The sequence below is a fragment of the Ranitomeya variabilis genome, chromosome 2 (assembly GCF_051348905.1).
Source record: "Ranitomeya variabilis isolate aRanVar5 chromosome 2, aRanVar5.hap1, whole genome shotgun sequence".
NCBI classification, from domain to species: domain Eukaryota; kingdom Metazoa; phylum Chordata; class Amphibia; order Anura; family Dendrobatidae; genus Ranitomeya; species Ranitomeya variabilis.
In genome coordinates this window covers 755,510,499-755,537,526 of record NC_135233.1, presented here as the reverse complement: position 1 = coordinate 755,537,526, position 27,028 = coordinate 755,510,499, and the positions used below count along the sequence as shown (strand labels likewise).

General features: G+C 43.1%; 1 protein-coding gene across 3 annotated transcripts in view; it reads right to left on the bottom strand.

Annotated features, from left to right (window-relative positions):
* Positions 1 to 3,884: 3,884 nt before the first annotated feature.
* The window catches only part of FBXL4 (F-box and leucine rich repeat protein 4), an 85,803-nt gene continuing 62,659 nt past the window's right edge, over positions 3,885 to 27,028 (bottom strand). For 2 of the 3 annotated variants that reach the window (XM_077289677.1, XM_077289675.1), the window contains exons 5-8: positions 13,565 to 13,778; positions 8,642 to 8,713; positions 7,692 to 8,004; positions 4,009 to 4,565 (exon numbers count right to left, since the gene is read on the bottom strand). In XM_077289677.1, coding sequence (XP_077145792.1) covers positions 4,402 to 4,565; positions 7,692 to 8,004; positions 8,642 to 8,713; positions 13,565 to 13,778 — 763 coding nt within the window. In that variant the 3' untranslated portion in view covers positions 4,009 to 4,401. Of the gene's footprint in view, positions 4,566 to 7,691; positions 8,005 to 8,641; positions 8,714 to 13,564; positions 13,779 to 27,028 lie in introns of all 3 variants that reach the window. The other variant, XM_077289678.1, reaches the window with a different exon arrangement.

Below are 27,028 nucleotides of genomic sequence, written 5' to 3'. Positions count from 1 at the left end.
AGCATTCTGGAATGCATTCTGTAATGCTGTAGATAAGCCCCCGATGTATCCTGAAAAAGAAGAAAAACAAGTTAGATTATACTCACCCAGGAGCGGTCCCGGTTCGTTTCGGGTCCGATAGGCGCACCGCTCCGGCACCTCCTATCTTCTTATGATAACGTCCTCTTCTTGTCTTAATGCCGTGGCTCCGGCGCAGGCGTACTTTGTCTGACCTGTTGAGGGCAGAGCAAAGTACTGCAGTGCGCAGGCGCTGGGCCTCTCTGATCTTTCCCGGCGCCTGCGCACTGCAGTACTTTGCTCTGCCCTCAACAGGTCAAAGTACGCCTGCGCCGGAGCGTGCAAACAATAAGAGGATGTCATCGTATGAAGATAGGAGTCGCCGGACAGGACCGGGACGCCCATTGCAGCGGGACTGCCCCTGTGTGAGTATAATATAACCTGTTTTTCTTCTCTTTCAGGATACATCGGGGGCTTATCTGCAGCATTACAGAATGCTGTAGTTAAGCCCCTGATGCTGGTGGCCTTAGCTCACCTTTGATTTTGGGGGTGACAGGTTCCCCTTTAAGAATAAATCATGCTGGAATTACTTTGTGTACTGCAGGTGTAGTAGGCGGTGGAAAGCATTGCTGGCATAATTTACGGTGATGCCTTGCAGCAAGATATCCTTCCCTGCAACACTGCCTGTTGGATGAGAGCTTGGAAGCGGGGGAAAAAATATATAGGTATCACTCAGGGATTTCTTGATGACTAGACATGAGCGAATATTGTCGGCTCCCTCCTTATTCGGCTCGCTAATAGTGATGAGCAAATATACTCGTTACATGTACTTACTAGCAACCAGGCAACCCCCACATGTACTTATGCTGGCTAACAGATGTAAATCATTCAGCTGCGGCAATGAAAACTAATCTCCGAGCACTAAAAAATACTCGGAGGACCCCCGAGCGCGCTCGGGAAACCTCGAGTAACGAGTATATTCGCTCATCACTACTCGCTAATAGTGCTTACCGAATAGCTGCGCCGGTACCCAGATACCTGGAGCGCTCCCAATAACCAGGTGTCCGGCACTGCAGCTGTGTGACAGTCACAACACACAGGCTCTCCATGCATATGTTGTGAATGTCACACAGCCGCGACACATGCAGACCTGATTACTGGGAGCGCTCCAGGTATCTGGGTTCCTGACGCAGCTATTCGGTAGGCCGACGACGATATTCACAACCATTCCCCCCTGGTCAGTTCTTACTTTTTACTTTCCAGGAATGTAACTATTAGTAACAAACTAAAGATGGCACATGAACACGTTTCACTCAAGGACATTGACATCAGTATGGCTTACTGAATCTTTGTAAAAATAAATGAAGGAAAAAAACAAAACAGATTTTCCTCTTTGCTTATGCATGTTACGGCATCATAAAATCAATGTTAACTTGTTTTTTTGCTTGGCGCAGATGTTATTTCTACAACTGTTCATTTACAGAAGTGGTCTCCAACCTTGTATTACGTGGAGAACAACATTCGGCTCGGAGAGAAGGTCATGAGCCACATCCAGCACCCCCACTCCCTCTGGAGTAGTGACATCCTGCTCTCGTCCCCTCACAGTAGCAACACCCAGAGCCCCCACTACCTGTATAATGACAGCCAACAATTGCCCACGGAGACCACGCTGAGCCCACAGAACACCAACCCATTTAAGACCATGTCCGTGTTATTTTGAGGACCGAGTGTCTGTGCAGAAATTATGGAGATCCGTCCGTTATTTACTGTCTGCACAGATGAAGAGTGCTAATACAAGTCTATGTTGGGGGAAAATCACGGACAGCACATGGATGGCTTATGTGTGATACCGTGTGCTGTCCAAGAGGAGCCTTGTAATGGATTTATCCACACAAGTGTGAAAATCGCTGATGAAACACTGACCAACCATTGATGACACACGTACCATTTTTTTTCCGTACGTGAAAAACACTGACGTCTGCACGAGACTTCAGGCAGCATACTTCCATCCAGGGGTTCTCACTTTGCCCCGATTCAGTATTCTTGCATTATGTACTCTCACCACACTCTTCCATTCAGCTTCAAGCACCTCTATGCTTTACAAGTATCATCCTATCTCCAGATTACTTCATTTATCTTTAAACCCACCGTGTCTAGTAGAGGAGCATCCAGATCTGTTCTTCTGTTCAAGGCTACTGCTTGCTACATCTGGCGCTTGTGTACCATACTGGCACACAACCACACATCATGGTCCTGCAATCCATAGCTATAGATATAGTATAAAGCTTTGCAACCAAATCTGAGAGCAGCATAATGTAGGGACTGAGACCTTGATTCCAGCGATGCGTCACTTATTGGGCTGCTTGTTGTAGTTTTGATAAAATCAGTTTATCAGCAGGAGATTATTACTAGAGGTATAGTAGACCTGCTGCCAGGTATTCCTCCATATTCTTGTGTATTTTGGTCCAACTACTGACCAATAATCATCATTTTTACATCTTTTGTTGTTGCATATTTTTTCATCTTTTGCAGGGTGCAGCCAGGGCTTTTACTGTTAAATGGTTAATTTGGGTGTCTGTGCTTGTAGGCTGCACGTACATACTGCTGGTCAGCCAGCGTGATCTAATAGTATGGGCATCACTAATAGGCTTCAAGTCACGCACTGTGCGCTACATCAGTGTGACCGGCGCCCTATACAAGTCTTGTCCGTCTGCATTTATAATACTAGATGGGTCCCGTCAATGAATAGTATGCACGTAAGTGGTTGTTTCATAAGCATTTTGCCCCTGTGCCTTGGCCTTTATTATGGGGATCTGCTGTTGGTAAATCCAGCTAACTTATCTGTGATGTTTTTTGATTTTTATGTCCTTTTCCATAAGTTTCTTGTAGACATGACGGCGAGTAAAATGCACATTTTTTGGGCTATTATAGTGTGTACGTGCTGGCAAAAAGAAAATCATCATTATCACAGGCACATCATCCTGTGTAAACAGGGAGTGTGCTTCAGATAACATGAGGCTGAACGGGGACGGAGCAATCGCATTAACAATTTCTTTGTTTCAATAACTTTTCGTCACCCTGTGTAAACCGTCCCAGTAAAAAAGAAAAAAAAAACACAAATCAAGAATGATCCATTCAAATGTATACTAAGGCTGTAATCAATATTAACAAATAGTTAGGAATATCAGAAAACTTTAAGACATAGTTTAATGAAGAGGCTGGTGAGGAAGTCATTCAAAAAACCAATGATTTTCCAGCTATCAATTGTTCGATGCAATTTAAAGCTCCCTCGATGTGTATATGAAAAAAAGCTTTTTGGACAAAAAAAATCTATAATATTTAGCATAAAAAAAATAGAAAAAAAGAAAGAAAACTATTCCCTTTACTTATTGCTCGCAGCTCTCCTGGCTGTGACCACCTCGTGATCACAGGAGCTAGACACTTACAATGGCAGTGTCTAATGCATCGTTGCCGAAGGCCAGTGATTGGCTGCCATGGTCACATGCCCATCAGAGCGGTAGATGACATGCACCGCAGGTTCACATTAAAGGGACACTGTCACCTGAATTTGGAGGGAACAATCTTTAGCCATAGGGGCGGGGTTTTCGGGTGTTTGATTCACCCTCTCCTTACCCGCTGGCTGCAATATTGGATTGAAGTTCATTCTCTTTCCTCCATAGTACACGCCTGTGTAAGGCAAGATTGCCTTGTGCAGGCATGTACTACAAAGGACAGAGAATGAACTTCAATCCAATATTGCAGCCAGCGGGTAAGGAGAGGGTGAATCAAACCCCCGAAAACCCCGCCCCTATGGCTAAAGATTGTTCCCTCCAAATTCAGGTGACAGTGTCCCTTTAAAGACACTGAACGAAAAAAAAAAAAAAATTAACATTTTCTGGTATTGATTTCATTGCTGGCTGACTCCGTAATTATTAGCTTTTATAAAGCCAAACAACGTAACATCCCATAGGTTCATGGTTAAGAGAAACAATATTTAGCATTTGAAGGGTTATGTTAAAGTTCACAAGAATTTTAATGAAGTTTGTTTTTGCTGTCCTTATCACATCACAAAACATTTCATTTAAGGATATTTTTATAAATAAATAAAACACATTAAGCCTACTAAAGAGTTAGATCTGTACAGATCAGTATATCGGCCCTGGAGACCTCAAATAAGTGGTTTTCAATAGAAAGGTGCATTTGAAAAACAAGGCAAAAATAGAATAATTTATCTAAAAAAAACACTTAAAGAACAAAATTGTCTTTTTGAGCATAAAACAGTTTTCTATTCATATTACAAGTTAGCTCGGCAAATATATCTATAGAATACAAGATGACATCCGGAAGAGCTAGGGTTAAAAAAAAGTTGTATATTATCTCGATATTTAGCAGGAAATACCATATTTACTGAGTAAAACTCTTTTTGATGGACACATTAGGAAATCTGGAGGCTAGTTCCTGAACTATGCGGCTGTCAATCTGTGAACAAAAGGAAACATCTAGTAGGACAAGCTCCTTGCAGCACTCCAGCAACTTTCGCAAAGATGGCGGACTCACCAGTCTGGTACCTGGAAAAAAAGGAGACAAATGCAGAGGATGGTACTGATGACCACAATTCAGGTTGGACATGTGACACAAAACTGGAGCTGGAAATGGTGTACAAGTTGGTTTGCACTTTATGTGTCTTAGGAGTACAATAAAGGGAAAAAAAAGTCTTCGATAAGCCTGAATTGCATTTTTTTTGCAATGCAATAAGGGAGCAAAACATCATAACTACCCCAAAATTGTAGAAATAAAACTACCAGCTCATCAAGCAGAAAACAAGCCCTCACACAATCTATGGAAAAATAAGTTATGGGAATTGGAAAATGGCAGCACAAACCATTTATATATATTTTTTTTCAAAGTTCAGATTTTTTTTACGCCACAATAATAATATTAAAAACCTATAGATGTTGGGTATCATCATAATAGTGCAGACCTGGAAAATCATGTTGTCGGGACGTTTTATGGCTCGTTGAAAAGGAGAGGGAAAAACATGAAAATGCAAACGTAAAAATTATCTGTGTGTTTGAGAAGTTAAGAATGTATGGGAATTTTACAATAAATAAGAACAGGCTCAGCATACAACTGGCTCAGTGGTTAGCACTATTGCTTAGCAGCTCTAGGTTCCATAGACACCAATGACAACATGTGCCAGGAGTTTGCTTGTTCTCCCTGTGTTTGTGCGGGTTTCCTCCCATACTATAAAAACATACTGATAGGGAATGTAGATTGTGAGCCCAATGGGGACAGCGATGGTGATGTCTGTAAAGCCTTGTGTAATATATTGGTGTTATATAACTGAGTAAAATAAATACATATACTTCAATACTTTTTTCAAGGACTGAGATCTGAAAATTAAATATCAACGTCCTGCAGATCAGCATCAAGAAAGCCATGCTAAATTAAACATGACGATGCACATTTTACAGACCCCCCCCCCCCCCCCCCAATTTTTTTTTCACCAATCCTAGATAACATAAATGACTGCATTGCTTATCTTGTAGGCAGTTTAAAGATTTATACATGTCTACAACAATTTGCCTTCCCACTGCAGCAAATTTCATTTTTGTGCTTTCATTTTTTCCTCCCCTTCTACCAAGAGTTATAACTTTTTATTTTTCCATCCACAGTCATATGAGGACTTTGTAATTGGTACAGTGAAATACCAATCCACCCTCCCAAACCTCACAATTCTGTCATAGAAATCTTTATTTTTGATGGATGAAAAAAAGGGGTGATTCCAATTGTAATATTTTTAAATGCTTATTGTTTTAATTTATTATTACTATTAGTCCCACTAGGGGACAAGAACTTGCAATAAAATTCATGCATTTCAAATATATTGCAAAACCACTGTAATGCAGTATATAGGCAAGATCTCAGGCTACGATGAAGCGTATAGCATGCACCTGGGACCGTGTATCTTAATTGCCGCTGCCAGGGACCGACAGCGGCATTTAAGAAGTTAAAGGGAACCTGTCACCCCGTTTTTTCGGTATGAGATAAAAATACTGTTAAATAGGGCCTGAGCTGTGCATTACAATAGTGTATCTTGTGGACCCCCGTTCCCCACCTATGCTGCCGAAATACGTTACCAAAGTAGTCGTTTTCGCCTGTCAATCAGGCTGGTCAGGTCGGATGGGCGTGGTGTCTTCCCCCAGATCTTGCGTAGTTTTCCGTTGGTGGCGTAGTGGTGTGCGCATGTCCAAGGTCCCGAATCCTGCACAGGGGTGTGAAAATAGCAGCGATGTCCGTTATTCCATTGGTGATCGGTGGGCGTGGCCATCTTGCTTTGGCCGCGCGTGCGCAGAAGCGGCGCTCTGCTGGCCGCGGCTTCAGGAAAATGGCCGCGGGCATCCGCGCGTGCGCAGATGGCTATCGCGGCGGCCATTTTCGTGAAGCAGAGTTCGCATCTCGGCTTCACGAAAATGGCCACCGCGATAGCCATCTGCGCACGCGCGGATGCCCGCGGCCATTTTCCTGAAGCCGCGGCCAGCAGAGCGCCGCTTCTGCGCACGCGCGGCCAAAGCAAGATGGCCGCGCCCACCGATCACCAATGGAATAACGGACATCGCTGCTATTTTCACACCCCTGTGCAGGATTCGGGACCTTGGACATGCGCACACCACTACGCCACCAACGGAAAACTACGCAAGATCTGGGGGAAGACACCACGCCCATCCGACCTGACCAGCCTGATTGACAGGCGAAAACGACTACTTTGGTAACGTATTTCGGCAGCATAGGTGGGGAACGGGGGTCCACAAAATACACTATTGTAATGCACAGCTCAGGCCCTATTTAACAGTATTTTTATCTCATACCGAAAAAACGAGGTGACAGGTTCCCTTTAAAGATCAAAGTCCAACTTTGATCACTGCTCTTACAACCTGGTGCTGGTCTGGTAACATAGCCAGCATCTGAGAGGTATGGGGTGGACTCAATTCAAGTACCCGATCCATTCATCTCCCCCACACCATGACGTAATGTGTCATGCAAACAGAAAGGGTTAAAAAAAGAAGAGAAAGTGTCCTACTTTCCCAGATGAAAAATACATACAGCTCTGGCAAAAATTAAGAGACCACTGCAAAATGTTCAGTTTGCCTGATTTTCCTCTTTATAGGTATATTTTTGAGTAAAATGTAAGTTGTTCTTTTATTCTACAAATGTCTGACAACATGTCTCCGAATTTCCAAGCAGTACATTTTGTATTTTTTTTTTCTGAAAAGGAGAAATGGTCAAAATAAAAAAAACAAACAAACAGTGCTTTCAGACCTCAAATAATGCAAAGAAAACAAGTTCATAATCATTTAGAAACAACAATACTAATGTTTTAACTTAGGAATAGTGAAGAACTCAATATTTTGTGGAATAACCATGATTTTTAATCACAGCTTTCATGCGTCTTGGCATGCATCCACCAGTCTTTCACACTGCTTCTGGCGCAAGAATTTAAGCTGTTCTTTGTTTGATGGCTTATTATTATCCATCATCCTCTTGATTACATTCCAGAGGTTTTCAGTGGGGTTCAGGTCTGGAGATTGGGCTGCCCATGACAGGGTTTTGACGTGGTGGTCTCTTAATTTTTGCCAGAGCTGTATATGTGAAATAATGTGAAATAATGAAATGTAATGTGATTTAATACTTGCCTAATATATCAAGGTATTGAAGATGTTGACAATTTGCTGCTAATTCTTCAATATCAGAGTCGCACACAGAGCGGTTCGCAGTAAGAAAGAGCTTTCGCAGATGTGGGAGCTTACGGGCAATGTTTGTAAAGCATCCAGTACCGCTGTGAAGTGTAGGACACCAACCGAGGTCAAGCTCTTCAAGAAGAGGACAACCAGAAGCGATATCTGTTATACCCTTTTCTGTAATGTTTTTACACCTCCACAAGTCTAAACAGCGCAATCTTTTGCACTTGGCTCCTATAACTCCAGCTATTAGGTCATAGTCTTCAATCTAGTGAAAGAAAAATATTCCGTATTTAACGTCTCATATCATAAAACAATAACATAAGAAGATACTTTCTCCCATAGCTTTCATCTGCAGCTCAGCTTCACACACCTTATTGGAGCTTAATATCTCATTTATGTATGGGCGTGCCCCAATTTTCTCCTGAGGGCAGATTTTAGTGTAGAAAAGGACCGAGCACCTTGGATTACAACATGCCCGATTGGCTTATTCTTCTTTATATACTGAGAACACACGTAACAATCTGCTGAGAGAAGGCTTGGGGTGCTTCAGCTGTTAGAAGAGCGGTGACTTGGTGAACAGCCATCTAGGTTGACACTTGTATTGGAGACAACTTCAGGAGGCTCGGTCACAAGATCTGCCATTGCTACTGAAAGTAGAAGCACAGCACAACGAGTACCATACAGACCCCAGTATTGTCAATGGGTTCCATCGGTCACCATTTGCCAGTTGTTGAATGAATACTTTCTTGCACCACTTCTTACGTTCTGTTCCAATGACAGAACATAAAAAAGGAAGTCCCAAAGCTCGTGTAAACCTAGCCAAACGTGTAGCCACAAATGCACATGAAAATCATTGAACATATATGGTGAGAATCGCTGATAACAGAGTTCGGGGTACTTACCAGGACACAGCTGCCAAGGTTAAGGTGCTGTAGTTCTGGACAGAAGTTCAGGATGCTTAGCAAAGCTGTTTGCTGCCATTGGAATTATGTCAAAAGACAATTTGAGAGGACAGGAAAAAAAATGAGAGAGAAGAGGGGTCAATTGGGTCATCACCTGCCATGCTTAAAATGCAGCTTTAGCCTTCCTACACAAACATTACAAATGCCATTTAATGAGTCCCTAGGTATCTGAAACATTGATTAGTTTATAGTCTAAAAATCATTACAGGCCTAAATGTCTGTCACTTTGGATGTGATTTCTTATCCTCTGGAGAGATCTATTCTTTAACGTTGGCAGGCATTCTCCCAAAGGATTTCTGTTTGAAAGAATTGTTAAGTTCAAGATGTAGGGAAGCTGGGTCGTAAGCACAGAGACCTACGAGCATCCTATAAAGGTTTGCAATACAATCTCTGACATCTCCATCCAGACGAATAGAAATGCCAATAGAGCGGAAGGGAATCAGCATTGAATTTCTGACCTCTGTGTCACAGGATTCACTGAGCTGACGAGTCTACTACCAAAATCTATCCGGTGGCACAAACCCACCAGAAGGCAACATTGCTCGGAGCACTGAGGAGTCCAGATTTCTCTATACAGGGATGTGTTACACAACACACAACAAAGATGGCATTAATGCTAGTAGTTTGTATACACATGGCACATAAAGTCCATCTTTATTTCCAAATGTTGAATAACATGTAAGAAAACAGGTCAACCCACAAACTAATCATTATCACATTTGGGATGTTATTAAATTAATTTCTGATCACTTTTTATTTTTTTAGGATTGCATTTCTAAGATTGTTAAGCAATGGGAATCGGACTCGTCCCTGATCCCAACAATTGCAGGTGGATGTCAGTTGCTACCGAGAACACCAGTTAATCCTGACTTACCATTATGTTTGTGAGCGTTAAAGCGAACATGTCAAGTTACAGATAAGCTATTAACATGCAGATATGGGGTTAATCTGCATTTTAATAGCATTCCAAAGCTGTTCGGCCACTGTACTAAAAGCCTGGCTAATGAGAGAAAATGAACTTTATTCCTCCCAGCAGCCTCGGGCTTTCAGTCACAAGCCACGGCTTCATTCACTGCTCGGTACATAGCAAGCAGCGTCTGTAGCCATGTCTCTGGCACTAAATGACATCTGGCTCAGCAGTGCATCAGTACAAAGCCGGCTGTCAGCCAAGGCGTATTTACATCTGTGAGCGAAGCTGCGCCTCCATGACTGAAAGCTGGAAGAATGAAGTTGATCTGCTGGTACCCAGGCCTTCCGTGCAGCAGCCACATGGCTTTACAACACTATTAACCTGCATATAACCCCATATCTGCAGGTTAATACCATTCTGAGAGGTGACAGGTTTCCTTTAAAGGGAATCTATAAGCAGGTTTTTGCCATTAAATCTTAGAACAGCATAACGTATGGAGCAGAGAGCCTGATTCCAGGGGTATGCCACTTGCTCAACAGCTTGCTGTGGTTGCAATATAATTAATGTTTTATCAACAGGAGATTATCACTGCAGGACTAGGTGTCACATGCAAGCCAGTCCAGGTTATCAGCGTAACCCCACCCCCATCACTGATTAGCAGCCTTCTGACAATGCACTGCGTGTACCGGAAGCTGCCAATCAGGGCTGTGGGTGGGGTAATAAGCAGCCACTGCTACATCTACAGCAGGGAAAACTGGGATTCTATCAAAACTGCACAAGCAGTCTAGTAAGTGATTCAACACTGGAATCAGGCAGTCTGCCCCTACATCATGTAGCTCTTAGATTTCATGGCAAAAACCTGCTGACAGATTCCCTTTAACAGGTTTCTATTCATGACATACAAAATGGAGCAGGAGAAGGTTAAAAAAAGTACACATGATAGTAACATAACACTGGTCAAAAACAGAAGATTATGACAGTTAACATCTTTTTTTATTATTTAATTAAAAAAGCAAATGGCAGAACAAATCAAACAACAGTTGAAATCAGCCATACTTGAAGAAACACAAAGCTGAACAAAGAACATAAGTAAGGACAATTCAGTGTCCAGGCTTCTGGTACAACTGTACTCATTGCTGAACACCGTGGACATGGATTTGACTTCAACGCTATAAATGAACTAGTCATCAGATTGAAAAAAAAATACAAAACCCTGCTTGGAATGAAGGCAAAAAACTAGAGACGTGAACAAAATGAGGGTAAATACCCAAGCATTCAGGAAACAAGCATATGAATACCTATACTTCTTGTAGGCCTTTTAATGACTGACTGGAGAAACCAGAAGGACTAACCCAATTCTCCAGCCAACGTCAATAAATCGGAATGTCAACTAGCTCAGAAGTTTTTCGATTTTCTCTAAAATATCTGCCTGCTGAAATTGGACAAACAAGCTTTATTTGGATCTATTGCATCTTGCGTTCTGTTCTCCGATGTACCAGACAACTGACAGTACATAGAATATATTAAAAGCCAGACCCACTACTTTGTATCCTTGGACAGCAGTCAGTATGTTCAGAAAATCATATTCTGGCTCCAACAAATAAAGCATAAATATTAACCGTTGTTTTCATTTTTATTTCATACGTCAACAGTACATATGAAAATAAGAAACTTTGTAATATAATTTATCAGAGAAGTCTTCTTTCCGCTCCTGGACTGATCTGTCACTTTGGTGGTAAAATGTGTATTCAGTGAAGACAGATTTTTCCAGAATTGACAGAGGAGATGGCAGTTGCTGATTTTAACCCCTTCACCCCCCCCCCCCCAGCCTGTTTTCACCCTCATGACCAGACCAAATTTTACTATTCTGGCCACTGTCGTTTTATGTAGCAATCACTCCGAAATGTTTCAATGGATCCTAGTGATTCTGAGACAGTATTTTTTTGTGACATATTGTACTTCATGATAGTGGTAAAACTTGTTAAAAAATCGGAAATTTGGAGAAAATTTGGAAAACGTTTCAATTTTCAAACTTCTAATTTTTATGCCCGTAATCCAGAGTTATGTCACACAATAACATTTCCCTTCATGTCTACTTTACATAAGCACAATTTTTGAAACACAATTATTTTTGCTATGAAGTTAGAAGGGTTAACATTGACCAGCAATTTCTCATTTTTCCAACAAAATTTACAAAACCCCTTTCTTTAGGGACTACATCACATTTGAAGTGACTTTGAGGGGTCTATATGATAGAAAATACCCCAAAGTGACACCATTCTAAAAACTGCACCCCTCAAGGTGCTCAAAACCACAATCAAGAAGTTTATTAACCTTTCAGGTGTTTCACAGGAATTAATAAAATGTGGTAGGAAATAATTAACATTCAACTTTCTTTTCACAATGTTTTTACTTTAGACCCACATTTTTTATTTTCACAATGGTAACAGGAAAATGGACCCCAAAAATTGTTGTGCAATTTCTCCTGAATATGCCGATACCCCCTATGTGGGCAAAAACCCCACTGCTTGGGTATGCAGCAGGGCTCAGAAAGGAAGGAGCACAGTTTGATTTTTTGAACACAAAATTGACTGAAATCGAGAGCGGACGCCATCTTGTCTCCCGATATCTCAGCTGCGCATGTGCCTCCTTCGGCAGTCATTTTCCCGGAGTTCATCGCATTGAAAAGCATGGAAAGTGTAAGGATCCGAGCTCTCGCAAAATGTTGGCGGAGCCCCCACACCACCGAACACCAGCTTCTACCAGCCTAGGGCCACCAGTATCGCCCCACTCCTACCTCTGCCGAACACCATCACCTACCAACCTGGGGCCAGCATCTCCTGCCTTTGACAGCAGCCCCGCTCCATCGCCGGCCCCCAGGTAAGTTACCGTAAAAGCGGATTATAACGCACCATCATTTTGTGAAAAAAAATCCAATTTTCCTCCCCAAAATTTGGGGTGCATTTTATAATCTGGTAATCCACAAAATACGGCACAGTCTAAGAGGCTTGCCATTGCCTGGTGACACGGATGATGACGTCGGGTCACCATTGCAATAATCAGAGCCCCGCGGTGATGTCGCTGGGCCCCGATCAGAGAGCAGAGGGAGCCCACTCCCTGCCTTCTAAATGCTGCAATTGATATTGATAACATTTAGGAGGTTAAACTGCCGGGCGCGGTGTGGGCCCACTACTGGCAGTAAGAGCCGGGTGTCACCTATATTAGCTGAATACAAGGAGGCGATTGCGCGCGCAAAGCTGCTGTGCTTGCAAATTCACCAGCATGTTCCTCGTACCTCCAAGGTAGGGAAGGGGAGAAAATCCAATGGAGGAGGGAGAAGGAGAAGGAGGAGCAGCGAGGAGCTGGAGGCAGACACAGACATTCTGCTGCAAGCTCTCCTGAAATGACGGTTACTGTTCTTCGTAGAGTTTTATTAGCACCTACTGTCATAGATTCAATGAATACAGATTTTATCCCTGAATTGAAAATTTTAAGAATGACCAGACCAGGAGAAGAAAGAGCAGATTTCTCTGATTAGACATATTATGAAGTTTCTTATTTTCACGAGTACTATTGGATTTATGAAATATAAATATAAGATGTTACACTTTAATCTATTTTTAATTTTTTTTTTTTTTTAAATTTTCACTCTTAAGACCATCACCATCCGTTATAAATGAAATTTAAATGTTTTAATGCATGTCAATACAAAGATATATATCTATAACACATATCACTGTATTGCCCTGCAGAAAAACACTTAAATATCATTTATAACAGACGGTGATGGTCTTACATGTGAAAATTAATCTAGAACTTCATATAGAAAAAAACCTCTACAGTGGAATACCTCCCATCTGGTCATTTTCGCCAGCCTATTTTCCCTTGTGCTCAATTCATGCAGTAAAGAACTTTGCACGCATGAAGCAGAAACATCAGGATGTCCTCCTCACCTCAATTTTTGTGCGGTAGAGAACAAGGCGTTTCAACCCACAGAGTTTAGAAACATGGCTGAAAGCCTGAGGTGGCAGCTTATCACAAGAGGAGAGATTTAATTCCTGTAGGCTTGGACACATCTCCGCTATGACTTCCAGACACGCTTCATTTAAGAAATGGCCACAGGCCAGCTCAAGCCGTACTAGCTCAGGGCCACACACTTTCAAGAGCCTGAAAATGGAAGACAAAAAAAAGAGAGAGAGTCTGAAGACAGAAATGTTTTGCAGATATGAGATTACAAAAAGGCAAATGATTGCATAAATTCTCTCTATACATTAAACGTGCAGTGAGTCAACCCGTATGACAACAGAGAAAACACTCATTTTAGAATTTTAATATTTACCTTTTTTATCATTGGCGCCTGCCACTCATGCTCGGACTGGCCGACTAGGAGAACAGGTGAATTCCCTGGTGGGCCCCCATGCAATAGTAAGCCTCTCACACCATGACCAGTAGTTGGCCAATACATTTCATTCTCTACGTACAGACAAAAGTAGCATATTATCATTCATTCATTCCACAAACTAATAACTGTATTCACATATAAAAGCAGAGGTCACTTTATGACAGAGGATAATGTAATATTTGCCTGCAGCTGAACAGTGGGCCCCCAGAGTCAAAGTTACAGCGCCAACACAGTCCGACACTGGTGCCAAGGATGAGTTCGTAGCACATTTAACAATGTATTTTGGACTGGACAAAGTAACACAATGTCTGCTGGTCTGGTAAGAAGCACATAAGATACTTATAGAGGCAGAGCAAGATGCAAGTAAAGATAAAAGTTCTACGTAGTGACAATATATCTGTAGAATTAAAGCACGGCATTTAGGAAGGCTTCCAGACAAGAAGCAAGAGATTTTATGACTTGGGCCATAGTCTTAGTGAAAAATAAGTGAGAGATGTAAACTACGGAAGGTTTTCAGCAACTTTTACGGAATTTATTCTGTTTTTGCCAGAAAGTTTAGCCCTTCCAGTTTTCGGTCTCGTCATAGAATGTAGCTAACATGTGCCCTTTACAAACCAAAGGTTTGTGCACACGTTGAGTATTTTTAGTGCATTTTTCAAGTGTAAAAGAGCAGCATTTTACACTACCAGAAAAATTAATGCGATTTCTGAAATATTATGAACATGCTACTTTTTTTTCCATGAGGGTTTTCCTTCAATGCTTCTTTCAAATCTACAGCATTGACCCATTCAAATCAATGCATACAAAATGCAACTAAAAACAGTCTTTATTCAACAATTCCTAGCTGTCATGTGTTACTCTATCTAAGGGCCGGTTTCACACGTCAGTGGCTCCGGTACGTGTGGTGACAGTTTCCTCACGTACTGGAGACACTGACACACGTAGACACATTAAAATCAATGTGTCTCTGCACATGTCAATGAGCATTCACGGACCGTGTGCAAAACACGGAGACATGTCAGTGTTCGTGGGAGCGCACGGATCACACGGACCCATTAAAGTCAATGGGTGCGTGTAAACCCGTACCGCACACGGATGCCATCCGTGTGCTGTCCGTGTGCTTTTTTTAAAGTCATAGGGTTAAAATTGAAACAAATTGTTTCAATACACGGACACACAGCACATGGACGATAAACACGGACACACGGATGACACACGGATGGCCTACGTGCACACAGACACGGATAGCTCAGGGACCGTTTCTTCTGGTACCGGAAATATCTGGAAGTGTGAGACTGGCCTAAGGGCCACCGTACAGATCGACGGTTACGACCGACAGGCTTAGGCCTCTTTCACTCGTCAGTGCGGTGACAGTTTTTACATATACCGAATCGTGTGTGAAACACATAGCCATGCTTGTATTTTCCAGGCAGCACGGTCTGCAATATGGCTCGCACACAGATGACCATGCCATCCATGTGCCTTTTCTAAAACATTGCTTCTTTATTAGGCAGGTGTGTTGAGAATTTGATTAGAAAATCCTTTAACCCCTTAACCCCCGGAGCTTTTTTCAGTTTTACGTCTTTGGTTTTCGCTCCCCTCCTTCCCAGAGCCGTAACTTTTTTATTTTTTGGTCAATATGGCCATGTGAGGGCTTGTTTTTTGCAGGACAAGTTGTACTCTTGAACGACACCATTGGTTTTACCATGTCGTGTACTAGAAAACGGGAAAAAAATTCCAAGTGCGGTGAAATTGCAAAAAAAGTGCAATCCCACACTTGTTTTTTGTTTGGCTTTTTTAATGTCTATTTCTGGAATTTAGACTTCCTGCGCCCAATCATGGAACTCAACCAGTAAGTGACTAGGTATGTGTTTGCTGTAAACACAGGAGAGTGGGCTTGTGAAAGTTAGCCGGCTCACCCTGAACAGTTCTCATTGTTGGTACTCCCACACAAAAACTGTTATAGTCTATGCCTGTGGTAATGTATATACACAAATAGTCAACATTAAACATACACATGGACAAGGCCTTTTCTCTCAAGCATCTTTAACTTTATTTTATATTAAAAAAAAAACATACAGCAAAGATTGCCATATTCAGCCACAGAACATCTCACTGCCGAAATAGAAGTGTCAGACATCACATCCCCTATTGCTTTCTATCATGTGTCCCCATTATGATCTTTAAAAATTTTTTTTTCCAAAAATACATGTTTGTCTCAAAGGTTTAGAAACATGCTTGCCACCAGTAGGCTATTTGTGATTTATTTTTTAAGCATGTAAGTCAGAACTGTTCACTTTGATGTATATGTGAACCCTGTATGCAGCTATTGTTAGGCTACCTTTCAAGTTATCGCTTCCCCCAGATCCCACCACAGCTGTAGAAACATGCCACTGATGGAATATATGTTTAAAAGTTTTATGTTGCTTAAACCCAAACATGTCTGTGTGCAACCATTTGTAAAAATGTAAATGTATTAATTCCTAGGACAGAGGACAACTTGGATGGTTCTGATGATTCACCCACAGTGGCATCCTCTGCGCCGTGTATCTCTGCCTCAGGGACAGACCACACAGCTGACCCTACTCCAACAACACAGGTTGGACAGCCATCTGACGCTGGTGAAGCATCCAACAACACAACCACCATCACCAGCAGCAAAAGCCCCAGCATCGCAGCCATCACCACCAAGTCTACCGCAGTACACAGCACCTACCGACCAATGAAGGTGGAGCAGGAGACATGATGGCATCATCAGGATAGCCAAATATAAGTGTGAAAGATAGAACGGCACTAGAGCAATACGAATTCCAATAGGCAGGACTGAAGGTAGACAGCTGGCAATCAGGCTTCACGAACGCTAAGGGTTTTTTGGTGCTCTGCATGAAAATGTCAAGCGAAAATCCAAATGCAAAAAGAGAAGAATATGCGGCACTCACCCCAGGGTAGCAGTAAACATCGTGGAGAAATCTGTGAAATACGTCCATCAGGACTTCGGGAATGCAGGCATACAGGAGGGTGCGGTATTGGAGTACCCCCCAAACCGAGTATCACATATAGGAGGGGAAGATCGATAGGGGATCGTTTGGTGCACAGTTTGTATCAGAGGCCACCAGGACCAGGGACATGGTTGGAGAGAAGGCCTGTTGGCTTCTTTAGATGTGGGAATTGCACCAGATGCGATTTTATGGCTCAAGGGAAGACATTCAAAAGTGCAGTTAATGGCAGGGTTTTTGTGGTGAGAGATTTTGGGAATTGTAAATCAACTGGTTTGGTCTATAAAGCGACCTGTACATGCCCAATGGATTACATAGGCAAGACCCTGAGGGAGCTCAGGGTAAGGGTAGGAGAACACCTTGGAGATATTAGGCACGGACGTGATACACCGGTGGCTCGCCACATGAACAGCTGCCATGGGGGGAACCCCAAAGAAATTACCTTTAGCACGATTGAACTGATTCGGCCTAAAATTAGAGGGGGAGATCTTGATAAGATCATACAGAGACGTGAGACGGAATGGATCTTTAGAATGCAATCCTTGTCCCCAAGAGGTCTTAATGAGAACCTCTCCTATACATGCTTCCTGTAATCTATCCCTGTTTATTATGTAGGTGTCGGTGATAGGACACCCAGGATGTCTGGAATGTCCTACAATTGTTATAGTATCATAAAAGAATTATGCCGTAATGACTCCATGTCCATGCATGTTTGAACATGCTCCTCATTGTGAGGTTTTTTATTTAATATCTGATATGTTTATTCATTTTAAAGATGTTTGTGTCCCCAAACTATGATTTTTGAATTAAGACCCCCCCCCCTGTTATCCATGGTGACTATTTGCATAGTTTTTTCTTATATATAAGAAGACTTATTCTTTTATAATAATGAAGTATGTTACCAGTTCTGCTGAACGTACCTGAATGCTAAAACGGCTAAGTATATGGGCTGCTTGATGCGGGGCATAGCTGTGAGTGGGGCGCTATCCTTTATGGAGCGTTCCACTGGTTAGAATTTAGTGACGTTACACCATGAACAGTACGCATGCGCCTGGCGACACGTAGATTAGATCGTCAGGAAAATGGCGCTGCGTCTCACCGGATATGTAGTGTCCGGCCGGACTCAGTGACGTTTTGCTATGAGTAGTGCGCAGGCGCTTGTTGACACGCAGTGTAGATCGCCAGGAAGATGGTGCTGCGTTTCATTGGATATCTAGCGCCCGGACACGCGCAAAGGCAACTGTATGTTTAGTGAACGTTATGGATATTGGGGGGGTGTCGGTTTAGGTACGCTCTATGATATACAATAAATAACTGTATTTAGGATACACCGCTATACTTGTGGTACCTGCAGAAGATCATAGGAGCGGCGGTATATTATTATCTTTATTTGAATGGGGACGGAACATGTATTTGACCCGGTTGGGACCCCGTAGAATTGCTAAGGGGGCGTGGCCTATGCGGGCGCGCATTTTTGGATGTGGGCTATTTAAGCTCACAATGTCACTGCCGTCTTATGCCTTACATCTATTCAGCATCCGGCATCATGAATATTGCTTCCTCCTGATGAACCGTGAGAGCGGGGAAACGCATCGGGGAAAGACCGGCACACGCTAAGTCACGCTAATTACCCATTTAGAGATATTTTTCTATGGCCACTGTATGGTGATCTGACTAAGGGTACTATGTGATTTGATATATGATGTGTGGGGGAGATACCGACACATGTCAAGCTACTCATTGAAGTGGGATTTTTCCACTGCTATTATTGTTTTTTGAGTGGATATATCATGTGTTATTAAGGTACCATTGCAGTTGCCATTTGAGGATAATACTTTTGAATATTACAGGGGATTATTTATGCATAATTTGCGTTGTGCTGTAAACCTGTTTGAGTATATGGAGGTACCTATATAGGTCCTTATGATGGCTTATTTATTTATATAGTTGTCCATTTTTCACTACTGCTCTTTTTCTATATTGTTTTCCCACCTGCACTGAGAGGGATATTGCAGGGGAGAGAGGGACAGCCTGCGGTGAGTGGGGGCGCCAAAAAATCGTTTCTTAGGGTGCCAACTCCCACAGTCAGGCAGGTGTAAGTAGTAAGCATATCTAGGACCATAGAAGGTTTTTATATTTTTTGTGACTTACAATTTGGTATCGTTTTCTCCTTTTTATTGGGTCTGGGTTTTTTTCTATATAAATAAAAGTAAAGTTTTAAGGGATTATATGTGCGCGATCATCAGGATGTTGCCAGAGGTCATTGATGCTCAACTCCTGAATATAATGAACTCAGTTATTGCCTGAAACTGACGTTGAGCGTTTTTGTTGCTCACTGTCTCGCTAAAGTACCTACACAATGTCTAGAACGTGTCTGGGCTGCTATACTCACCCTCATTGCTGCCAGCCAGGGAGCGCACGAGGCAAACCAGGTGCTTGCCCCAATAGAACAGTGGCAAACTGCCCAGCATCAGACCCAGCTTCAATCTATACTGTTAATCCACCAGCAGCAACATGTGAATGCACCCTCATATGGGTGGGGGACCAAGCATAAACCAGCTTAGGCTACTTTCACACTAACGTTTTTTTGCATACGTCGCAATGCGTCGTTTTGGCAAAAAAACGCATCCTGCAAAGTCATCTGCAGGATGCGTTTTTTCCCCATAGACTAACATTAGCGACGCATTGCGACGTATTGACACGTCGCAACCGTCGTGCGACGGTTGCGTCGTGTTGTGGCGGACCGCCGGCAGCAAAAAACGTTACATGTAACGTTTTTTTGTGCCGACGGTCCGCCATTTCCGACCGCGCATGCGCGGCCGGAACTCCGCCCCCACGGCCGGAACTCCGCCCCCACCTCCCTGCACCTCACAATGGGGCAGCAGATGCGTGGAAAAACAGCATCTGCTGCCCCCTTTGTGCGGCGCTTGCACAGTATGCGTCGGTACGTCGGGCCGACGCAGAGCGACGGCCCCGTACCGGCGCTAGTGTGAAAGTAGCCTTATACAAACAAATGCCTGCACCCTCTAAGGTCCATGAACCACCCTTTGCATCCAGCCAACAGTTCCATTGTAGGTCACCCTGCTTGTACAACATGCCACCAGCAACAGCCGTACACTCTGCAGCAAGACAACTACCTGCGCAAAATAGATATATGCAGCCAAACCCACTGCCACCAACACAACATACCAGCTGGCCAAACATATCTCTCAGATATCACAGCCACAAAGGCAACCGCAACCTGTTTTGCAGGTTCAACAACACTGTCAATTCTAACTACCCCCAGCAACCACAACCTCTCCAACAATCCTTTTCTGCTGCCTCCTTGGAGCCATACCCTTATCCTACAGCTACCTCTGGGTTCCGTAGAAAATCCGCCACTCCAGCACCAAATGCCACACTCTCAATTGCCCACACAGTCCTCCATCCCTGAAGGTGTAGCCACAGAAAACCCCACCCAAGAGTCGTTGTTAAATCAGGATGCATTTAGAAATTTGTAAATATTGTAGTTAGCCATCTGTTTTCCAATTTAGTTCATGTACCATTATGAAGACAATTTCATATGTTGTTTGGATAATAAAAAACCTGTTAATTTCAATGTTGCTTTATTAACATAAAACTGCCACAAACAACGTCCTGGGGTAAACAGATTGTATGACATATTTGTTTTGTTTGTTGCTGAACCCCAAAGCGACGTGACAGCAATCAAGTCAACCAAAACAAGGCCTCATTGGAAAAAGACATATTTGCTAAACAAAGGACCACCAACACAGAAGCCAAAGGCAAAACCAGTGTATTTAGCATGATTTAAATTAATAAATTAGCACACCTCTTCTACCCTTTAATTACAGCAATAAAAATTGGGCTCCAGTACGCATCCACACGGAAAACACCCATAAGTTACACACAGATAGCACCAGTACTGGTATTTCCAGTACCGGTAATATCAGGATGGAGATAATGCAAGAGTCAGAGATGGAGGAGGAAGAGATGGAGGAGGAAGAGATGGAGGAGGAAGAGATGGAGGAGGAAGAGATGTAGGAGGAAGAGATGGAGGAGGAAGAGATGGAGGAGGAAGAGATGGAGGAGGAGATGGAAGAGGAAGAGATGTAGGAGGAAGAGATGGAGGAGGAGATGGAGGAGGAAGAGATGATGGAGGAGGAAGAGATGATGGAGGAGAGAGAGATGATGGAGGAGGAAGAGATGATGGAGGAGGAGGAAGAGATGGAGGAAGAGATGATGGAGGAGGAGGAGGAAGAGATGGAGGAGGAGGAAGAGATGGAGGAGGAAGAAGAGATGGAGGAGGAAGAAGAGATGGAGGAGGAAGAAGAGATGGAGGAGGAAGAAGAGATGGAGGAGGAGGAAGAGATGGAGGAGGAGGAGATGGAAGAGGAAGAGATGGAGGAGGAAGAGATGGAGGAGGAGGAAGAGATGGAAGAGGAAGAGATGGAAGAGGAAGAGATGGAGGAGGAAGAGATGGAGGAGGAGGAAGAGATGGAAGAGGAAGAGATGGAAGAGGAAGAGATGGAGGAGGAAGAGATGGAGGAGGAGGAAGAGATGGAAGAGGAAGAGATGGAAGAGGAAGAGATGATGGAGGAGGAAGAGATGGAGGAGGAAGAGATGGAGGAGGAGGAAGAGTTGGAGGAGGAGGAAGAGTTGGAGGAGGAGGAAGAGTTGGAGGAGGAGGAAGAGATGGAGGAGGAGGAAGAGATGGAGGAGGAGGAAGAAGAGATGGAGGAGGAAGAAGAGATGGAGGAGGAAGAAGAGATGGAGGAGGAAGAAGAGATGGAGGAGGAAGAAGAGATGGAGGAGGAAGAAAAGATGGAGGAGGAAAAAGAGATGGAGGAGGAGGAAGAGATGGAGGAGGAAGAAGAGATGGAGGAGGAAGAAGAAATGGAGGAGGAAGAAGAGATGGAGGAGGAGGAAGAGATGGAGGAGGAAGAAGAAATGGAGGAGGAAGAAGAGATGGAGGAGGAGGAAGAGATGGAGGAGGAGATGGAGGAGGAGGAAGAGATGGTGGAGGAGGAAGAAATGGAGGAGGAGATGGAGGAGGATGAGATGGAGGAGGAGATGGAGGAGGAAGAGATGGAAGAGGAAGAGATGGAGGAGGAGGAAGAGATGGAGGAGGAGAAGGAAGAGGAGGAAGAGATGGAGGAGGAAAAGATGGAGGAGATGCAGGAGGAAGAGATGTAGGAGGAGGAGATGGAGGAGGAAGAGATGGAGGAAGAGGAGACGAGGAGGAAGAGATGGAGGAGGAAGAGATGGAGGAGGAAGAGATGGAGGAGGAAGAGATGGAGGAGGAAGAGATGGAGGAGGAAGAGATGGAGGAGGAAGAGATGGAGGAGGAGGAGATGGAGGAGGAAGAGATGGAGGAGGAGGAGGAAGAAATGGAGGAGGAGGAAGAGATGGAGGAAGAAGAGATGGAGGAAGAAGAGATGGAGGAGGAGATGGAGGAGTAGGAGATGGAGGAGTAGGAGATGGAGGAGGAAGAGATGGAGGAGGAAGAGATGGAGGAGGAAGAGATGGAGGAGGAGTAGATGGAGGAGGAGGAGATAGAGGAGGAAGAGATGGAGGAGGAAGAGATATGGAGGAAGAGATAAAGGAGGAAGAGATGGAGGAGGTTACATATCAGTGAAAAAAAAACATTACTAGAGACCAGGATGCATAAATGAGCAAGGGACTCAGGAAGCAGTAGCTAAGGAGCGGTGAAGAGAACTGCAAGGATTATTTAGAACAGTATAAACACAAACTAAATTGGGTAAAAATGTCATGGGGCTGGAGAACACTTTTAAAAAGTCCACTTTTGATACAGAAAATAATTACCGTGTTCTGACTGAATAATGCCTCATTCACACATCCAATTTTCATGGATAGAACACATTATAATCTATACAGCTGTACATGTGTCTGTTTCGATTTTGTTTTTTTTAATCCCTACACATCTGCTTTTGATCCCGAAAGTAGATCAAACTCTCCAATACTAATATATGGGTCAGTGAAGAACTCAGAGAGCACATTGATGGCATTTCAGTACTTTAGTCACGGACGTCTAGGGGAAGCTCGAGAAACCCCAATTGGTCAGTGTCAGATTTTACCATTCGGGTGCCATCATTTTATTTCATATGTGCACGCATGCACGTACGTACGCACAAAAGAATAGTGATGAAAATCTGATCCAGCACACTGCTGGAAATCGGTCCATTTTTTTTTATAATGACGGGCTAGATATGGACATCTGAATGTAACCTAACCGCAACCAAATTCAATTAAATCAAAATGTGTAGATTGGATGCATGTGTACTGAAATTTATACCTGCGTTCAAAACGTACACAGCGACCAGCGCACCCATCCTCTATTTAATGCAACTAAAAAAAACAGCATAATATATTACCGTATGTTCGACGCCGGCACAAAGAGGTGTGAAGCCTCTATTGTGGCAGAAAAGACAGAAGCTTCCATATAGCACATTGATTGTGAAAAGGAACAATCATTTACTGCGGGGTCAATAGGTAAACGTGGAAATATATGGACTAGTAAATCGTTGCTACCAGCCAACATCTTGTGCAGGAGAGGAACCTGTGAAAGAATTAATTAGGAAAGGTGCAATGCTTACCTACCCTGGCTCCTGACACGAGACGCTCACGGTGTGATAGCGCCTTCCCGACCTTCTGCTTTCCTACACAAGCCTGACAATTGCACATTTGCAGTGTGCTTCCTAAATACAGCTTTGACTTGCAAAGCACAGCGCGGCTTGGTGTGGAAAATGACAGCACGGGTGGCTCTCATAACTATGCTGAGGCATTCAAAGAATTCGATTTTTCTCCTCACGAATAATAGACAAAGGTATCGGCTTGAAGTGATACTTTGCTCCAGGGACACTTTCCCTCTAAACACGTCATGTTATTCCAGGATGGCATAAGATCCCGTTACCTATAACAGGAAACAACCTGGCTTTCATTTACATTTGTGTGCCTAGTCAGCGATTTTATCATATCTGGGTGTCAAATGTAAAGACTTGACACCGGTATATGTTATTCAGGTCCCAGAGCATTGACTTTACACACGCTATATGTATATGCAAAAAATACATATTTAGAAAAATGGTTTTGCTGTAGTGCTATGTACTAAACATGCGTTAGTGAGAAGACCGCTTTTAAAGGAGTTGAATGACGGGGTTTTAGCAGTAAATCGAGCTGGGCTGCTTCTTTTCCTTTGCTTGAGGCATTAGAGAAGCATACTGGCATTGGTGCTGGTTGGATCGTGAAATAACACCACCTTCCAGTGATCCAGGGCATCTTCAAAGCAGTGCTTACAAGCTCAACAGAAGAAAAGATCTTGTAAGCACAGCACATGTTCAGCCTACTCTGCTAGATTGCAGCTGTGGAGGGTGACCTATGCAATAGGCAGTGAAAAAAATACAGCAAATCACCGGGGGAGGGGAGTTTGTATTTTATTAACGAGTAAATAGGACTGTTGCCAGGTTTCACAAGCACTTTCCATTCACGTAGAAGAATGAAAATGTGAATAGCCATTTATGGTAGAACAGAAAGCTGAAGGACTGTGAAGCAGCCATCTCACACCTCTAAAAGCAAAAAAAAAAATATGTCAAAGCAAAAGAACAGAAATATGCTTTTTAAATTCTTATGCTAAAGGTGCACAGATGCAAAAAAAAAAAGAGGACAGCTGGAGTACCCAGCATCTATTCACAACCATTTCAATTAGGAAAAATTATGTATGCCCTGTCCAGGAAACGATGGGACTAATGAATTTATTTAAAGAGTACCCATCATCAAAATCTACACGTTGTATTCTCTTTATGTAGGAAAGAGTGATATACTGCAGGATGATGCCGTACATAGCGGACTGAGAGGAGCGATATACTGCAGGAAGAGGGTGTATATAGAGGAGTGATGTACTGTAGGACTGAGCTGTATATAGAGAGGAGGAGAAGAGTGCATAGAGATGCTGAGAGGAGTGATATAATGCAGGATGGGAGTGTATATAGAGGAGTGATGTACTGTAGGACTGAGCTGTATATAGAGAGGAGAAGAGTGCATAGAGATGCTGAGAGGAGTGATATACTGCAGGATGGGGGTGTATATAGAGGAGTGATGTACTGTAGGACTGAGCTGTATATAGAGAGGAGAAAAGTGCTTAGAGATGCTGAGAGGAGTGATATACTGCAGGATGGGGGTGTATGTAGAGGAGTAATGTACTGTAGGACTGAGCTGTATATAGAGAGGAGGAGAAGAGTGCATGGAGATGCTGAGAGGAGTGATATAATGCAGGATGGGAGTGTATATAGAGGAGTAATGTACTGTAGGACTGAGCTGTATATAGAGATGAGGAGAAGAGTGCATAGAAAAGCTGAGAGGAGTGATATACTGCAGGATGGCGTGTATATAAAGGAGTGATGTACTGTAGGACTGAGCTGTATATAGAGAGGAGAAGAAGAGTGCATAGAAAAGCTGAGAGGAGTGATATAATGCAGGATGGGAGTGTATATAGAGGAGTAATGTACTGTAGGACTGAGCTGTATATAGAGATGAGGAGAAGAGTGCATAGAGATGCTGAGAGGAGTGATAGACTGCAGGATGGGGGGGAATAGAGGAGTGATGTACTGTAGGACTGAGCTGTGTATACAGAGGGGGAGAAGAGTGCATAGAGATGCTGAGAGGAGTGATATACCGCATGATGGTGGGGAATAGAGGAGTGATGTACTGTAGGACTGTGCTGTATATAGAGAGGGGGAGAAGAGTGCATAGAGATGCTGAGAGGAGTGATATACTGCAGAATGGGGGTGTATATAGAGGAGTGATGTACTGTAGGACTGAGCTGTACATAGAGAGGAGAAGAGTGCACAGAGATGCTGAGAGGAGTGATATAATGCAGGATGGGGGTGTATATAGAGGAGTGATGTACTGTAGGACTGAGCTGTATATAGAGAGGAGGAGAGAAGTGATATACTGCATGATGGTGGTGTATATAGAGGAGTGATGTACGGTAGGACTGTGCTGTATATAGAGAGGGGGAGAAGAGTGCATAGAGATGCTGAGAGGAGTGATATACTGCAGGAAGGGGGTGTATATAGAGGAGTGATGTACTGTAGGACTGAGCTGTATATAGAGAGGAGGAGAGAAGTGATATACTGCATGATGGTGGTGTATATAGAGGAGTGATGTACGGTAGGACTGTGCTGTATATAGAGAGGGGGAGAAGAGTGCATAGAGATGCTGAGAGGAGTGATATACTGCAGGATGGGGGTGTATATAGAGGAGTGGAGTACTGTAGGACTGAGTTGTATATAGAGAGGAGGAGCTTAGCATCACTACAAAGTCAATAACTCCAATACATGACATTAACATATATAGTAGTTAACATACACAAAAGTAGAGCACGTGATTTAATTGGGTCTATAGTGACCTCTACGATTCTTGGTGAGAATGGATGTGGCCTATAATAAGGGTTACAACTTGACAGACATGCCATTTAAAGTGCAATTTTATCAAGCTTACAAGATAATGTAAAAAAATAAATAATACAAGCGGGTGTATATGATGCCAAATGACATATAGCTCACCAATAAATAACATCATCAATAAGTTAAATTACCCTCAGCCTTGCCTCTGGATATTTACATGCCCGAAGCAGTGTACTGTGTATGCACACCACAAATCTAGTGGAAAAATGTATGTCAAATTATTTAGCCAGAGGATGAGGGGATTTGAAAATAGCAAGGTGGTTAAACTTTTACAAAATCTTCTAGAAAGTCTATTAAATTATAATCGCTGTTGCACATTTTGTTAAAAGAGTGATGTGATTTTTAATTATTATGTCATTGCCTCTGGCGGAGTCCAGGAGCGCAGCCAAGGATACATGCTCGGAATGATGCCACACGCTAAACAGTCATTCAAGCAAATTCGGGGTCTGCAGGAAACTATTAGGAAAAAAAAACGTAGCCGGCCTTTTCCCTTATGCAGCCCAGAGGGTTTAATTAAATAGGAAGACTGATATTTCA